This window comes from Xiphophorus maculatus, chromosome 19, assembly GCF_002775205.1.
Source record: "Xiphophorus maculatus strain JP 163 A chromosome 19, X_maculatus-5.0-male, whole genome shotgun sequence".
In the NCBI taxonomy this organism is placed as follows: domain Eukaryota; kingdom Metazoa; phylum Chordata; class Actinopteri; order Cyprinodontiformes; family Poeciliidae; genus Xiphophorus; species Xiphophorus maculatus.
In genome coordinates, this window is record NC_036461.1 from 19428881 (window position 1) to 19448289 (window position 19409).

At 38.6% G+C, this 19409-nt stretch overlaps 1 protein-coding gene across 4 annotated transcripts in view; it reads left to right on the forward strand.

Annotated features, from left to right (window-relative positions):
- npas3 (neuronal PAS domain protein 3) overlaps positions 1–19409 on the forward strand; it is a 268530-nt gene that overhangs the window by 175840 nt on the left and 73281 nt on the right. For all 4 annotated transcript variants that reach the window (XM_023352222.1, XM_023352224.1, XM_023352225.1 and 1 more), the window contains one exon: positions 4708–4797. In XM_023352222.1, coding sequence (XP_023207990.1) covers positions 4708–4797 — 90 coding nt within the window. The remainder of the gene's footprint in view (positions 1–4707; positions 4798–19409) is intronic.

Here is a 19409-nt window from a genome sequence, read left to right on the forward strand (position 1 = left end):
TCTTTGAATGGCTTTTAAAAAGAGAGAAAATATTGAGATGAACTTCATTTGGGTTCATCATATTCACCATGCGTGGTAGCATGCATTTCACAATAAACATAAAATAATATTTGAAAATGTTTGACATGGGTTTCTTTTGTCACAAACAGCTGGCCCCCATAGCCGGAGTCTGGATTCAATTCAGCATAATTAAAAACTATCATTAAAATAGCATTCATGAAGAAGGAAAACACAGAAATTTGAGTCCACTGCAGTTCAGTAACTCCAGTCTCTACTTATGCTGTTTAACTGTGATGGATTGGCACATAAAAATCAAAATTGTTTTGTTTTATTTTTATACTGTTACATTTTTGATTAAAAAAAAGCTATTTTTGATTTAAAAAAAGATAATTTGTCATTTGATTTTTATATATTAGTACAGTATTTACAAAGGAGACTCTGTGTCATATGCTCAAAATCTTTTTTTATTTTTTTTTTAAGATTTTGACTTTTTGATGCAATCAAAACATTAACTCTGATTTGACTGAGTACTGAAATATTTCTTTGCAGCTTTAAAGTATTTAAACCAAAAGTGAATACACTTGGATGTCCCAGTGTCTAATATGTCTGTATGTCTTTGTTTTCTTGAAATTGTCTCTATAGTTTTGAAATATATCTCGCTGAGAATGAAGCGGTAAATGGTCGGTTAAATTAGAAGAACAATATAAACAGAAGGAAATGGGAGCGGCTGCAGAAAACAGTTCCTCTGACGGCTCTGCTAACCTGCCAAGCTGCTGTCAGACAGACAAAACGCATCAAAGCACTCTGCCCCGACACACACAGAAAGGAAATATAGAATCAAAATTGCAATTACCTGCTGAATTTCTAAAAGGTAAACAAATCTGTGAACAAAAGACCCCCTTCACCCCAGCTCACTTGCCTCCTTGTTACACACATACACACCCTCGCAAACAGTGAGAGCAGCATTAGTGTTCTAGTTAGCATGCTGAAATGAATACAGTTAGATCCAAAGCAATTTCCTCTTATTTATCTTACCAGCCCCGCATAAATAAAGGCAAGGGCATCCAGGCAATTAGCATAATTACTATGAGGCGGTCAGACCCTCTGTGATTTCATAAAGAGAGAGAGAGACACACACACATACACATGCACGGAGGGGCCGCTGCCACAGGGTGTGTGTTTGTATATACTGGTGTGAGACAGAAAGAAAAGAGTAAAAGAGATAGAGGCTATGTGTGTGTGTGTCATAGTGGTATTTTTAAAGTTTGTGGTGTGTGTGTGACTTATTCTATGGCTATTGGTTCCGTCTGCTGCATGTGTGTGATTTTTGAATCTGTTTACTTCACTGTTTGTCTGCATGTGTGGGGGTGAGCATGCGGGTGTGTGTGTGTGTGTGTGTGTGTGTGTGAATATGATTTGTCCTTGATCTGCTTGCTTCCTACACACTGCATTATAAGACCGGGGCTTACACCCTACTATATAGGTGTAATTGGAAATAAAATGACATGGACAAGCTCATACATTCACATTCAGTCATGTGTGCTGACCACTGAACACTCAAATCAGAAATCCCCATGCATATGTTTTATAAATATGCAAATCAATGTGAAGTAAACAAAGAAAAGAGAAACAATATCTCTGCACACAGACTGAGGTCAGCAGACATGGGGTCTGTGTTTCTGTAGCAAGGATTTATGTTTTCTATGTGCTCTTTAAGCAAAACTTGCTTTTTGAATATCACCTCCACACACACACACGCACACACACACACACACACACCCACACACACACACACACACACACACACACACCCAGAACTCTCCTGACTGTGAGCACTTGCTTAGACAACACACAAACGTAGATAAGGACTTAACAGACACCTTTATTTAATTTTTGCTAAAATCTCGGTTGAAACTCTAAAATTGTCAGTAAAACCACAAAATGATTTTTACATTATCATAAAAAAATTGGTCAGAATTTCCTTGAAAAAGACATTTTTAACCTCAATGGATTTTTTTATCCTGGTAAAATAAAGGTTTATAAAAAAATAAAACTGGGCCGATAACTTATTTATTTGCATCTTGTGGGAAAAGATTCTAAACATTTCTTTGAGAAGAACTTGCTTGATATGAATATTAATATATTACATTCATCTTAACAAACACTACTCTTGGCAATTTTTTCATGATTTAGGACTAGAGTGTGTGTCTTGTCCCCTCTCATGTCATGTTACCAACTCACTCTTCAGACCTTCCTAGGAATTCGACTTGTTCACAAAGGCAGCTAATCTAGTAAACTTTTCTGGTGTTTTGAAAGACGTTGATGATTTTAAACTGCTATTGTAGATATGTTAAGAAATGTATTACTAGAAATGTTTAGTTTTCTTGCCAGTCCCTGTCCTGGTCCCCCTATCAGAGGGGCGTAAAATTAATGACTAAAAAACAAGATAAGATTTTACTGAACAAACATCAGTTGCGTAGATTTCCCCCTCACTATTTGCCTCTTTGACAGACTTTTCTCTTTTCTGCTGTTTTGTTACAATTACATACGTAGTAAATTATGGACATTTGGTGATGTCTTCCAAAACCTTTTAGGGCAGCTAATAGTTAGTTTCTTTAGTCAGGAGTTGAAAGTGAGGTTGGTGGTACGCACATGCATGCTTTTATAATCTCTTGTATTTTCACCAGTTCAATGCATCAGTGTGAAAGAGTAGGGAAATGTTTTTGGTAGATTTTTTATTATTATTCATTATGGATGTAAGCCTATCCTGTAGCTTTCTGCTTTGGAACTGCTTTCAAGTAAAACTGTGGTGACAAAAACATGTGCAGGATCAGTTTGATGCAGTATTTCACAAGTGATTTTCTCTGTAAAATAAAGAAGATTGGCATGTATATGTGTTATTTGCTGAATGCATCTATAACACATGTGAATAAAGCTGTTTCTTTGACAAAAGCTATTTATCCTGCAGTCAATTGGCCTGTTTTATCCATGTCTTCCTGAAGCTTACAGTCTTTCACTGACCTTCTGACCTTCTGCAGAAAAAATGAATATGAACCAAAAAAAAGGGAAAACCACAACAGAGCTGAAGACAATGTTTTGTATGATATTTGGTGGGAGTTGTAGCTCTTTAAGGGAATATATACGAGGCAACCTGGGCAACGTTATGTCTGCTTGCAACACATCTATGACTGCGTGAAAGTGTGTGTTTACATCAGCATTATATCAGAATAGTTTAGACACACACACACACACACACACACCTCATCACCTCTAAAATTGCTTTCCAATTCTAATTAATCCATGTTAATCCCTATGAAACTGGCAGATTTGCCTACCTTCACCTGGAGGCTCTTGTTGCTAAACCTGGACCTCAATCAGACAAGCCGAAACACCAGAACAGAAGGGAAAACACTTGCTGGGATTATCTACACATGTCAGTCTTTCTATGTGTTTTGCTGTGCCCCATTTAACCCATGACCAACGGCAGCTTAATAGCAAAACCTGAGGAAGTGTAAGGGCAGAAGAAGCATTTCCTCTGTGTGCTCGTATTTTCTTCACAGGACGATGAACAATGTGGGGTCATGAGAAGAGTCTCTTTGAATTTTTGGAAAATCTAAGAATCCATGTGTTTTGTCTTTGTTTTCAAGGATGTGTGATCAGTGTAAAATATTTTATCCAACACTATTCTAGTCTAGGTCTGAGGGCTGAGGTGTTTGGGTGTGTGTTTGATTTTTTTAACTTTTGTTGAAGAAGCTGTGGCATGACATATACAGAACAACAGCATTAGACACATTCTGGCCTGAAAGGGTCTCCTTTACAATATGCATATATGAAATGTGTGTGGGGTTGCTTGTGTGTGTGTGAAATAAGGTGCTGTAGTTGAGTGTTGCATCGTGAGTGTCACATAAATGCACCATTAGACATGCTGAGCCTTCTGCAGACTGGATCTGCCACAGATCGACTTTTCCAGTGGTAATAAAGAAAAATAAAACACGACAACTACAACAAGTGAGAACAAAGTGAGGACAGTATTTCAAAGCTCAAAACAATTAAAATAAAGTATTAAATTAGTACAAAGTATTAAATTTCAGGGGTCTACATGTATGTAGAATCAACGGAGAAGAAAATTGAATAACTAAGGGACAACATATATTTTGCTGATTTGATTGATGCACAAAACAACCCAGAAGTGACCAAGTGCCCTGCAATAACACCAAAACAACAGGAAACTGACTGATGTGAATGTAACTAAGCTCATTTTTCTATAAACAAAGAAAAGGTCAGACAGTTTTCTTTGATCAGTTTTGTTTAAAAACAAATTGAACCATTCTTAAGATTATCCGTTTTTTTTCCCCCCTCATTTCATTTTATTCCCCTCAGTTTCTGAATCTCTCCCTCTTATGGTTTACTTTAAAGATTTTATAGACTAGTGGATTTATTTGAAGGAGGAAAGTGGGTAATGAGAGAGGACAACATTGACCACATAGTGAAGGTCATCAGGCCGGGACTCGAACCTGTGAGCCCCGACTAAGGCCTCCTTTACCCCTGTGCACCGCGGCACCCTTCACCCCCTCATTTCCTCTCTCCTGCTTATGTTACATCTTCCAAAATTAACCTCTCACTGTTTATAAACTGGACTAAGTCAGTGTGTCCAGACTTAAGGTCTCAGAAGTACATTTAACTCTTGTCTCCATCTGTGTTTTTCAGTCACTGGACGGTTTTGTATTTGCACTAAACAAGGAAGGACGTTTCCTCTACATCTCTGAGACTGTTTCCATTTACCTGGGATTGTCACAGGTAAGCCTCCCCACACGTCTCATGACAAAATGAAAATAAAAGAAAAATTCCACTGAAAGTCGTGTTGACTATAACTCTGGCTTCTCCTTCTTTACATATTGTGTCTTTTTGATTGTATTCCTCTTTGGATCTGTTTTGCATCCCTGTTATTCTTCCCTCTCCTCCTTGTGACCAAAGACAATTCCTAACAAATTAGGACTCATTTAAAATCTCATCAGCTCTGCAGACGGTTGTTCATTTGTGCAGTGAGAAACAATGCATATTTTACTGCTGGAATATGTGCTTGTGTGTGGGGTTTGTGTGTGTGTGTGTGTGTGTGTGTGTGTGTGTGTGTGTGTGTGTGTGTGTGTGTGTGTGTGTGTGTGTGTGTGTGTGTGTGTGTGTGTGTGTGTGTGTGTGTGTGTGTGTGCTTGTTGGGGTGTTGAGGTTGGAATAACAATAATTATTATTACTTCAGTTATTAAAAGTTATTAACAGAGCACATTCAAATTCACCCTCGATTTCATAAGCAGGAAGTCAGCCTCCAGCAGCCTCATGACATTGCTAAAAGAGTCGGGAATGTTTGATCCTCTTTGTCATGTTCAGAGCTTTTTTGTACGTTGTCACGGCGATGGGAGACAGTTTAACTGCACCACTACGTTATTTATCTCAGTATTCCTGCAAACAGATGTCCTGAAATCACCAGTCTGAGTTATTGATGCTGTTTTAAACAACATGTGGTGATTGTGAACGCTTCACAGTCTCCACTGACTGATCTCTGCAAATAAGAGCTTCACAAAGCATTCCAGACGGGAATTATTACTCCGACCTGGTGATATTACAAGACTGATGGGGTTTGAGAACTGACTCGAGAACAGCAGAAAACTGTGGTCAGGACTGCTCCCCTGCTCCATTAGGACTGACCTTGTTATTTATTCTAATACTATAGATATTCTGACCAGGATGCTGAATACCTCCCGACTCAATAAATTCTGCCCAGTGACAGCAGACAGGAAATTCTGATTGGCTAATTATTTCCCTTACACTAAATACTATAGCAATAAGGGAAGACCTTGAATCAAGTTAATTTTACTTTATCACTAAACAGAAAGGCATCTTGGGTTTATTTTTAATTTGAAAGTTGTAAAATGACTTACCTCAACTGATAGAACCATATATTTAATGTTCTACCAGAAAATCTTGAAAGAGGCCAAGCAGCCATCAGATCATGACTTTATGCTTCAGTGCATCAGGTTGTCCTCCAGAAGAATGACCCAAAACACACAAGCTACCTCATCTCTGACTGGCTGAAGAGGTGATGGTATAAACTTGTGAAGAACTGGACTTATTGAGAACGCTCATGCTGTTTCATCATCTTAAACATCATAAATGCTTATAACATCATTTGCTCTCTAATGGATTTGACATGTTATTTCTCTTATTCATTACGTTGAGGAAAGTTCTCAGAAACAAGGATTTTAGCAAAGTGCCAAATTGTTTAACAAATCAAGGATGAAGGTACACCCCCACACATCACCGTCTGCCTCTCCCTCTCCCTCCTCCACCCGTGAACTAATTCCCCCAACAAGATTGATTGATGATTTCTATCAAATAATTGATTAATTGTTAAATTGGGTCCCTTAAGCTTTTCTGCCATCGTCGCCTTGCTAGCTATCTTGTTCTTTCAGCTTTTATCAGCTGTTGAAGAAGTGCCACAGATTAAAAGAGTGAGAGAGGGGAAGGGCGATCGAGCCCGTCTTTGCCATGAACAAGTCCCATCCTTTAATCTAACATGCGTACACAAAGTTCCTCAACCTCCATCATCTTAATTGCTCTTCCTTCCTACTTTTCTCTTTTTAATCGCTGCTTTTTTTCAATTTTTTACTTCATAAGAAGAAAAAATATATCACTAATTATTTCTCAGCTTTAATTAGATCTCACCGTGCAGGAAATGCCTCTGTGAGGGGGAGTCGGGGCTGAGGGATGGTGGTTGGTGGATTTAAGCCTTTTGGCAAATTGACGACATCCAGAAATTTCTTGCTTGGTGGTCGATGCTGAAAAAAACCTCAGGCACATTTCTGTGTAAAGAGGATTTGCTGGTTAAACTCATTTCTTTGCTTTCTCGTCAGGGAGACAGTGGACGTGGCTGGCTAGTCAAACAGACTGTTAATAAAGACATTGAAAAGTGTGGATGTGTAATTAAACACGGCTGCTGCCTAACATTAAACATGTTCCATAATCTTGCTCCATGTTCATTTTTGTGTTCTTAACAAATACCTTTCCTTGATTTTTGAATTTTTATTATTTGCGGTAAAACGTTGCAGCTTGCTCCTTTCTCTATGCAGTGAACATAAACATTTGATTGTGTCCTCTTCCTTAAATAGACTACTTCCAAATTCATGCCATTTTAACACATGGAGCAGAAACGCATGTAAACATGTTTTTTGTTGGGATCCAGGAGTTCAAACATACATGAGCTGCAGAATGTGTCTGTTTTACTGACTATTGATCAAACAGCACAGCATGATGTACACATATTTATGTATGTATAAATCCGTTCATGTTTTCTGGTGCTTGTTTTTGTGGGACCAAGCATCACTTGCAGCTGCCCTCTCACTGGTCTAATTGAGATGTGTGTGTGTGTGTGTGTGTGTGTGTGTGTGTGTGTGTGTGTGTGTGTGTGTGTGTGTGTGTGTGTGTGTGTGTGTGTGTGTGTGTGCGTGCGTGTGTGTGTGTGTGTGTATGGCTACAGCAGATGGCTGTGTGTCCTCTGCCTGATGGTCCAGAGGAAAATAATAACTGCATTGTCTCAGCCAGATCCAAATTAGTTTGCTGGATTGTAGCCCGTTACGCCCAAAGATGATGCGTAGCCAACTTCTCCTCATGCCAGGCTATTATATGTAGCAGCATGATGAGGCACACACACACTGGCCCTGCATGCATGCCACACATGTAACATGGAAGACTGTTTCTGAAAGGTTGCTATGCATAAAGCAAGTGTTAAATGACCCATTTTTTTTATTTATTTACTTTGTTTTGGATGAATTCTTTTAAAATGATTGCGAGTTAGGCTTGTTCTTTTTTAAATGCTCTTGTAAACTTAGGTACATGGTGGTCTGTCTTTAAGGCTGTGGAATGTTCCTTTTACAGGAATAGTTCAACATGTTCCCAGTGAGGTTCTGTTAGAAGGCTATCAGCAGTTAAAATCTTTAAAAGCATAGTTAGGGACAGACACTGTGAGCTCCAGGTATACACCGTCACCTAACATACTAACATAATGACCCAAGTCATGTTTTGCCAAAAGGGACTTTTTTTTCGCCTAAATCACTGTTGGCCATTATTTTAGGAAGATTACGGTATGTAAAGTGTTTGGTGTTTGTCTTCGGTGATGTTTAGTTGGACCCAGACTGCAGGCAAGACAAAGCAATGTACTGATGATTAAGGATTTAATGCTCGAAAAATGGCAACTTACAATTATGGCGCAACATGAACAGGAAGTTAAACCAGAGAGAGAATAGCACAAGAAACCTCCGAGGTACAATGAAAACCAGGGAGCTTAAATGCTGAGGAGGAGCAGAGAGTTACAATAAAACCAGGTGAGTTTCCACAGAATCACTACAGATAGCATCTACAACACAGTCTGACACTGACACAAGGAAATAAACCAACTGGAACAAGATACAGGACACAACAAAGAGAAAGAAACCATACAGAATGGAAAGTTGTGATATGGCAAGACCTAAACGACAATAATAAACAAAGAGAAATTATCTGAATATGCCAATTTGTTGATACTAAAAACCCTAAAATAATCAGAGCACAAAAACCCAAACCTCCACACTGGTGAATTACATCACTAAACTATAAAAATAAATCAACAACATAATCATTTAGTTTAAACCTAGAATACTGGGTAGTAGGGACTGAAGCTCCCAGCCCTGGACCCCAAAACTCCTTCACGGACAAGTGGCCATAGACCATGGATGGATAGCTTGTTAGTATGTGTGTTACACAGAAAGATCATTAGTGCAGCACTGTCTTGTACTTACATTTCTCATGGAAATAATTATCACACTCTGTTTAAACCATGACCCAATGCAACCATGGCAACAGTGAAGGCGTAGTTATCTTGAAAATGAACTTGATTTCTGATTACTGCTTCCTCCTTGAAAAAAGTAACTTAGTTACTTTACAGATTACTTAATTTTAAAAGTAACAAAGTAAGGTTACCAGTTACTTAATTATTTACATTCAGCTGCCCCCAATGCCTCAACATAAGAATGCTGAATAGAGCGAGTCAGTTGTGTTTAAGGACTGCATTTCCTCTACTACATCCTAACTTCTTCCACTCTCCCCCACGTAATGGTTTTACATCTTAGTCCAGCTTTTGTTGTTTTTAGGGAGAGGACCTGCTGCATGTTAGTCACAGCTCTACACTGTGGGGCTTTTTCATAGTTAGAAGACTATTATTATACTCCCAGTACAGTACTAAAAGATTTTATGCAATCATTTTATGTTGTTTCCTTACGAAAAATACTAAAACAAGATTCACAGCTGACAGTAAAAAAGGTCTTCTATAAGTAAGAATATTAGTTGATATAAGACTTAAAATAATGTAAACAGAGACACAAACATCAGTCTGCTTCATGATTATGAAACCGACTGACTCAGAGTGAGAAACCGTTTAAATGCTCATGAATTTTTTTTGAGTTAATTAGCTGTTTATGGTATGACATCATATAATATGGGAGTTTCATTTTCCGACATGACTGGCAGGAAATATGCACTCTAACAAAGTAGTCTTAGTTTTTTTTAAGATATACGCATTTAAATTTAAATTCTGAATTTTACAATAGCCAATATAGAGAACGTATGAAAACCTGCCATCAGCCATTAGCGATAGGACTGAATGTTTGGATCTACAAAGGGCTTTGTGTGAAACTCTGATGATAATAAACTGTAATAGTCTAACCTTGGATTATCACCAGAATGAACCAGCTTTTTGTAAGGGAGCGGAAGGTTATGTATGTCTGTATATTCAAAAAAATATCACACAATTTTTCAGCCTATGTTGGTCATCATCACATGATCATACAAAAGAGACAAAAATATAACAAAACCCAAGTCATATGGATTATTGATATTTATTTTAGTTTAGTTTGAAGAAAAGAAAAAAGGATTCATTTTCTTATCAAAGAACAGAATATGAACCAATGTCACTTTCTCTTTTCTTGTTGACTGGATTGAGATTAGTTATGTGAGCGCTTGATGTGTGTGTGGGTGTGTGTGTGTGTTAGAGATGTGAGGAGAGATTTTTTTCTGTCTTTGTCATTTAAAGAGCCTCTGCAGTGTCCAGACCTTCTACCACACTGATACACTTACACACACAGGCAAGGTCATTTTCCTCACATGCACCACTGCACATGAGGGTTATTATGCTACGTCAGTGCACGCACACACACACACACACACACACACACACACACACACACACACACACACACACGCACACCCACGCACACACACACACACACACACACCCCTACACACACATACACCTCCCCCCCAACCCTCAACACACACATAAAAGCACACAGACACATAAAAGGAAGGGTCATTGGAAGGGAGAGAGGGCCTGATCTCTGCTCTATTTCATTGCCATCCAAATTCCCTCAGGGAGGATGGGAACCATGCACTTATAAACACACACTCACCATCTCTCTCGTTCACTTCCTTTCCTTACAGTATTCCCTGTGGACTGTCGCTTGTCTGGAGGGTAACATGAATGAATTAGCATTAAACAGTTTGAACCGACTATTGGCCACTTCCTCCTTTTGGTCATCCATATGGGTGTCCACAAACTCACATCCAAGTGACTTCTCAAAAACTACAGCTTAAAAGTTTTATAGATTCAACTTACTGAATCAGATAATGATGACATCCAGTCCTAACTGACTGGTGAGGGCCCAGGATATCTTTCTTCTACATGCTCTGCTCCTCATAAGATTAGTAAAGTCTACTTTGCCCTGACAAACACCTCCAGGACCAAAAGCAGACAAGCACCACAGCACCTGCATATAAAGATCTTGCCAGATGTTAACATCCAATTATAACATATAAATCTTTTTTTTTCTGTGATTTATTTCAAGCTGTTTTTACCAGAGTGAAAATGGCAGTATCTAAAAGCTTGCTCTCACAAAGCTTCTCTTCAGAGCTGCAGTCTCCAGTTGAGCTCCTGCCTCACAGAGCTGAACTGACCTGCAACTACCTCACTCAGCTCCTGCAGACTAGCGGCGGCAGCAATTAGCAAACACCTCTTGGATCTGCTGAGGCTCTCATATGAACTACTTCTCAGTCCATTTATACTAAGAATGATCATAAATGGCATAGAGGACTGTTGAAGTGTTAATCAGCCATCAGATTGGAGCAAAGTGCTATTCTATCCTTTGAGCTTTCTAGAGTTTCAGGAAGTTCTGATCATTCTTGGAACTTCTTCAGAAATGTAGACTGTGGAAACTGGGTCACACTGATCAGATTGTTTGAGTTTAGAGTCTTTTTCAAAAATCTACAGTCTTTTTTTGTCTTATCCATCAGTTTCTTAAACTTATTTACCTTGAACCCTGTCAGGATCATGGCACTTCTCCCCCTGTGTTAACATTTTGATCAGGAGTGTTCCACTGTTTTCATTTCAACCTTTACTTCTGCCCTGATAGAGTGGGTCCTCATACTTCTACTTTGTGCATGAATCTGTATGACAGCAATGTGTGAATGTGCACACTGAGCCTAGACAGAGGGCTGTACAGACAGGTGCCATTGAAATGGATGAAGCTGCACAGCGAGCCACTGTGTGAGGTCAGAGGTGACTATCTACCTGCACAGCACGGATTTAAAGTAAGAAGAGACACTTTTATACATTAGAGAGGCAGAGAGACAGACAGCAGGAGGTGAAATAGGGCTGCTGAAGGACATGAAACACACACCACCTTGCTGGTTTTTGGCTTAACGTTTGCTTCACTTATTCTTGTCATGCATTAGAGGTGCAAGTGATGGCACAAGGGGTGTGGAGGTCATGATCTTCTCAACGCCTGTTCTGTTCTCTCTCAACACATTAAAAACTGTTGGACATGTTGGGATTCTGATGGCTGGTGGGCTTCATCAAACCAGCATCACTTTGGTTTTATGTATTTCGGAACGACTGAATGTAGCTTCTGCTAACCTTCACAACAGCAGCCGGGTGTCTGTGGTTCAGTGCGGAGCTGCCAGTGTATACGTTCTAGGAATGCAGCTTTGACTGCCTTATATTTCTGAAGCCTTCACAAGAACCATTTATTTAGTGGTTGTCATTGGTTTAAAAAAACCAATGACAACCACTAAATAAATAAATAAACATTTCTCTTTGGAAAGTGTCCTTGACAGATACAGAGGAAAATGGCTTGATATTTTTTTTTGAAACAAGTGGAAAGCAGGTTGTAACTAGGTGTTAAGAGTCTGTGGGATGTTTAACCTTCCCTTGGTTTCAGTGTGATGCTCAGGAGGATCTCAGTAATATCACGGTTGGACAGCGGGGAAGTGTGTGTGTGTGGGGGGGGGGGGGGGGGGGTCCCATCAGTTTCCAAAACACACAAAGAAATTTTTGTACAAGTGTCTACTGGACCTCACTGGGTAAAAAAAACCCTGGGCTCCAAATGACCCCGTCTCTTAGGACCGCAGGAGGGCTGGAGAATGGCTTTCCTTTACTTTTGAATTCCTGCATTGCTTTTTGCAATGTTAGCCTTGGCATTTCCTCTTTTTCCATCACCCCTTACTTTTATTTGCACCCCCGCATTTTGCCCCTTTTCTCTTGTTTGCGTTCAATTCACATTAGCTGTCCCCAGTACCCTCGCTCCCACCTTCGTTCTCATCCCTGGGTTCAGATTTATAGCCAGCCGTTATCTTGGTGCTGTAGAAGCTGTAAACAGATGAGCAAACAAAATTGATGCTTGTTTTATTGAATTGTGAGGAGTAGAATTGTATAAGTGTGATGTGCATAATAGACCGCTTTAGACACGTGTTTGTGTGTTTGATTGTCATGTGTGCTTGGGATTTTAAGCAGCATCAGGATTAGGGTAGGTCATGCATGTTTAATGGTTTACCATTGACATAAAACTGATTCCATCAAAGGAGGTCTTCTCTGAGTAACATTTGCTCAGAAATACAGCATTAATGAACAAAGGGGGATCCACAAACTGCAAGTATCTTTGAATGCTGTCATTAAAAACTGCTGCAAATTTGAGATGAGATTATGTATTTTAGACTTTTGTATTTAAAGAGTATACATCCTGTCATTTTTTTCCATTCCAATCTGCCATTTCTGCTGGAAAGCAGAAATAGTTTTTTTGTTTTTTTTACCACTAGACCTTGTGTTTTGCAGAAGTCCGGAGGTGAATATAGATTCTGTGGTTTCTTTCTGAACAACTGTGGGATTTGAAGAGATTGCAGCCTGCCTCATCCTCTTCTTATTATTATAAGTAGATTATATGAGCTCATTTCTACTGAAGACAATGTGGAGACACCTTGATTTTGTATCTATTTGTGCAACATATCTGTTTTTCAACTTTGTGATATAATTTTGGAAGAAAAAATGCAGTTGTTCATTATTTGTTTAATATAAAAAGAATCCTGAAAAAAAGAAATTATTATAAAATAACCTACAATATATGCAGTGATTATGCAATATTACAAGCATGATATGAAACTGGGCTGATGTAGTCCTCTATATTCTGGTTTCTTTTTAGTAAAGTTTATGATAATTAGAAAATGACCAACTTTAGTGAATCTATATTATATTATCTGTCTGATTCCTTTGAATGGACGATCATGGAAAAAGGTTTTTCCACTTTGTCAACATATAACCAAAATTGGCAGGGGGTTGTTTTTGTTTGTTTGTTTGTTGTGCAACATAACTCCAGCTCGTTTTTTCATAGAGCATGTCTAAGATATTCTAACAAAAATTCATCTAGAATAGCTTAAATGCATAGGTGCAAAGCTACTTTGCACACTATTGGCTGACGTTTGCAAAGCAGCCAATCCAAGAGCGGTATTAACTTTCCTTGGTGGTAATTGGCTGAATTCAAAAGAGTGAAGGAAAGGAAAACTATGAATGTTAACTTTTGTGGTAATTCTATGTGGTGTGTATTTATGCATATTAATATAAATGTGATGTTTGAACTATTAAAATTGGCTGTGGACACTCAGCCCAGCAGATACCAGGGGTCCACTGTATCTGATTTGTGCAAACATTTCATTGGGAAATATTCTAATACAGCTACTCATATTGAACAACACTAAAAAACGTACTTAGATTTCCTTGGTCTTGTTTTCATTTCTGACACGAGTTTGAATTTCTGTCAAGTTTTCTTGTCATTATCTTGTGCAGTGAAGTAAACACCAAATAAAGAGAAATCCTGATCAGAATGTAAGACATTGTAGTAAATAACTCCACATTTGCTGCTACCACAGATTTAATCTGACTGTATGTGGGATTAAAGCTAGAGCTGAAAGCACTTGGAGGAAGAAAAAACTGTTTTAAGCTACTTTTCTAAATTTCTAGTACTACTTACTTTTACTTAATTTTGGATAATTAGATTGAACACTAGTGTAAAGGGAGCAAAGTTTATCAATCAGGGAAGAGTAGTTCAGCCTAAATGTTCAGTTTTCCCCACTGGGACATAGATTATCGTCATTAAATGCAAATGAATACACAACAATCAATTTTATTGACAGAGTCACATTGACCAGGAGGCTATAGATGCAGATAACTCTGAGTGCTTTTGACCCTCTGAGAGTCATAGTAACATTTAATAGTTCAAAACCACCAAGTAAATGCATTTAGAAGTCTTGAAGAAGAAGACTGAAAGTCCTCTCAGCTCTTTCAGACAGTTCCAAGAGTATTAAGGAGATGTTCTATGTGTCTGAAGATATTTGTAGGATGTTTTAAGAGATTGCACTACTTTGAGAAGTGTCAGAGTTCTTGGATGATTGAAATTATCTTTGAAGGTCATTTCAAAAGGTTCCAGGATCTTAAGTATGAGTGTAATGATATTCAAGATAGCTTTAATTTGTTCGTATAGGTCCTTGGGAATCTTGTGAAAGTTTAGGAGCGGGTCCTTGAGTACTTTGTTGCAAGATGCTTAAGTTGGAACATGTTGAGATAAATTCTGCTGACTTTAGAGTCAAAGCTTTTGGTGATTTCAAACAATTGCAACAATTACCTTACACTGGTGTTACATCTATGGTACTGGAGACCCCTAACCAAGGTTTCTCACCTGCTTTGTTTTTTTTTAGTTTATTTTCCTGTCATGGTTGCTTCACCTAAACACTAACTTTTTTCTTTGCTATCTCCCAGAGACAACAAAGATACAAAACTGTATTGCTAGTCAAGTGAAAAATAATGTTCTCACTAGAACGTGACCCTTTTTTTTCTTGTCACTTCCTGTCTGCTTTCCCCCGTCTGAGTTGATGGTTCATAAATCAGTCAATTACCAGCTATTAAAGGCTGTGGTGAAAACAGGACACTGATCTGTGAAGTTCCTGTTCACTGATGGATGTGGAGTCTTGAAATGAATCGTCAGCGAGGTCATGGCCTGCATCATTTAGGTATTTTTGAATTGTTCCATTTAGAGTGTGTGTTCTAATCCTGAATTTCTGTAATAATATTTCTTATCTGAACAACTATAGAGTAGATCAGAACATATCTCTTGGCTTATATTTATGAATCTTTTATATCTACATAAAATATGTATCTAAAATGCATGCACTAATTTAAATTGTCGGGGATGAACAATTTAATCTCTGAAGAACACCAATATATTTTACTCATGAGCCCAAATTGTTTATACCTCAGGTATATTTTGGTCTAAAGTAATTACTTTACCAACATGTTCATCCCATATCTGTGCACTCTACCTGCAGAATGATTAACTTAGGCTTTCTAAATATTTTCCTTCCAGCATCTTTCTCCAACAGATCAAACACCTGCTTGTTTTATTCTGCGATCAACGTTTCCGAACCACACTCCTGTAACTGGATGAGTCATAAGCTATCTGCTCGTGTTCTATTTATGCTAAAAGAAGGAAAAATACTTGAAGCACGTACACACAAACACACGTAGTCAAAGTCTAGTTTACACCTCAGTATGAATGATATCCCAACCATTATGTCCCATTTATTTACATGGGCTTTACAAATGAGAGCTAATTACTGGGTCCTAATGATGTGGTTGGGTTAGTGACGGGTGAGGTAGCGTTGTGGGAAGATAACACAAGAGAGGGCTGCGATGTGTTGGGAGGCTCCTCACAGGACTCTTTTGTAAATGTCAAGAGCTGAGAGTTGATGGCTTCATCAATCCTTTATCCGTGCAAAACACCTGGAAAAAGAAGAAGAGAGAGAGAGAACGGAATAGGCCTCCTCCTGTTCTTCAGCCTATTCCGTTCTCTGTACCAGCTGTACCAGCTGAAGATCGAGCATTGCTTGTGGCAGACTAAAAAATGTCGGCCAAAGGACAAATGTTGGCATGAATGAAAGATAGAAAGAAAAAGGTGTAGGACAGGTTGGGGGTAGTTTAAGATGGAGAAACAATATTTTTAGGGAAGAGGGTACGACAGGTTTCTGAGATCTTACATTTTAGGGGAAAATAAATTTCCCTTTTCCTAAACTGTAAAGTTCACTTAAAGTCAGATAGCTTTGGCCTGCCAGTATTTTGTAGGCTGTTTAATAATGGCTCCTGGTTTGAATTGTTCTGTAACTTCATGGCTGTAATCCCATGGTGTAGGTCTAGACAAGCATATCATCCATATGCTTGATGATATGTTCCACCAACTAAAGCCAGCTGAATGCTTCAAAGTCTCAGATGAAATCTTAAAGGAGGGGAACTACGTAAAGACGACATTATTTTTTTTTAGCTTTGGCTCATGTTATATTATTCCCTCATCAAAAATATACCTGAAGTGTTGCTTTGATTCTTTCATGGATGTTTGAGAAATCTTTTAATCTCCCGTGGCAACCAGGTGTGCCTAACAGGTTGTTCTCACCAAGCACCACCTTTTCCACGCCGCTCTTTCTCAGACCTGCAGTCTCCAGCCGAGCTTCCGCCTCACAGAGCAGCCTTCCCCTTTGACCCCTGAGTGGGGGCAGCTGCCCACATGAGAAAAAGGGTGATCTGGTAGAACTGTGCGTCTGCTGAGCTCATCATCGGAGCTACTTCTCAGTCTAACTGTCCTAAAATTGATGTTAAAGGCTTAATGGAGAAATCTTGTGGTGAAATGCTTAAGTCGGAGTATCAGAAAGTGCTGGAGCTTCTTAAAGAGACAGAGGCCCAATTTCAAGGCGTTACATTATGAAGCCAATTTTCTCTTATGTCATATTTGATGCGTACAGCATTTTTATAACAACTGAAGGCAACTGATTGTACTATAAAATAGCACTATGTGCCTGGAAAACACATACTACTACTTTAAATATTTTAAACCGTAACAGATGTTTGTGCCAGCTAGTCTTGGTGACATTTTCAGGATGACTGAAATGATGAAACACTCCACCAACACACTGTTGTTTTACCGTGAATATGATTATAAAGAGGCAGTCTCTACACTTATGTTATAGTGTTCATAGATGTCAAATAATAGTAATTTTACACATAGTAGGAAACCTCATAAGAGACTAACTGTGAGTTAACAAAACACACAAATCCACCATTATCTTTGGATTTTAAGCATCTTACATTTTATGCTATATATGTTTACAAGACCATTCCAGTGTATTTATAGATGCCAGAAATCATAAAGTGTATATTGATAGTGATTATTGTGAAGCTAGAAATCATATTTGACCAGTCCAAACTTAATACAGTATATGGTTGCTACTTTTGGGTGATTTTGAACCCTTAATTTTTTCTTAATCAGTTTTATTTTATTGATATGATTTTTACTCACTCACATGATTGTATTGGACTGTAGGCGTGAAACGCAAAATGTTACACTAATTTAACAGAGTGGTGTGCTTAAATCCCTCCCTCACATTTGCAGTTGTACAAATGTATAACTGCCTATCGGTTCACAGGTTTTGTGCATTTAAGGAGCAGGTTCTTTTATCAGAATCCATATGGATTACTGAGAATGCACACCCACACAAATAAACACACACTTTCAGCCTGCAGTGGTCACATCAAGTTATGCTGACATGGACTAGCATCTGCTCGGCAGCTCCAGAATGACACTGATTTGCACTTAAATGAGTGGATTTAAGTGGCGCGCCACCATTACCACTCGGCCATATGTGATCCCTGTGTCTTTATCCTGCATTACACTGAGGAGGATGAGAGAAGCTGGGAGGGTGGGCAAGGAAACGGCAAGAGGCAGGGTGGATGGGGCCACGTGAGATCAGGACAGACAGCAGGGAGTGAGAGAGTGGGGGGAAAAGAAGGCATAAAGAGAAAGAAATGGGTCTGTAATGAGAAAGAGATGGAGCTGAGAGGAAAATGTTAAAAGAGAGAGAAGGGAGATAAGAAACAGAGAGGGAGGATTAGGCCGACATGATGAGAGAGAAGAAAAGGGGGTAAAACAAGCAAATGTTAGCAGTTCTGACCGTGATGAAATATTAATATATGCTGTTAAACAAACACAAACAAACAAGGGGTTAACCTGGATTCCCACATCTCCCAGGAATTAATAACAAAAAAACATTATTTGAACCCAAATCAATCAACCTAGATAGAATCCAAATGTATCAATTTGAAGTAATACTCAGCTTAAGATAGGTTCAGATACTGAAGCCTAATACATTTTTTCCTTTATTTCTGAAAAATAAAGGGATTTATTCTACTTAAAAGAAATCAACTCTTATTTCCCACTGAATAAAAGATCCATTCATTCTCTGTACCTATAAGATGTGGGCACATTATTTATCAACATTATCAATACCAAGTCATTATTGATACTAGATGATACTTTAGATTCAGATTCCACGTTGAAATTTTATTTTATCTTTGTATTGTAGTTTTTGAACTCTATCCAAAAAAATTAATATAGATACATATAAACTTTGTCCAAATTCTGTCCTAGGTATTGATAAAATCATTCAAATGAAAAACTCCAAAGCACCAAAGACCAGAAGTTTGATGATGAATCAAAATTCAATAAAATGTATCAGTATTTGCAATATTTACTTGCTATCAGATCGATGCCAAAATATGTCATATCATACACCTCTAATACCCGCTTACCCTTATCCTTAGGGTTGGGGGTCATTGGGCGAGAGGCGGGGTCACCCTGGACAGATCACCAGTACATCCCAGGGCAACACACTGGCACAAAGGACAACCACACATACATATGCTCATCCCCACACCAGTTAACGTAACACTCATGTTTCTGAACTGTGGGAGAATTCCAAAATACCTAGAGACCCCATGGATGACCAGGGAGAACATACACACTCCATGCAGAAACACCCCAGGCTGAGATTGGGACCCAAAATCGTCTTGCTGCCAGGCAACAGAGCTGCAGCTGTTCCACTGCACTTCCCTGTACAAAACAGATCAACAAATATTTTTTACCTGACTAAAAATTTTGGACTGTGTCCTTATAGCCAGTCGTAGC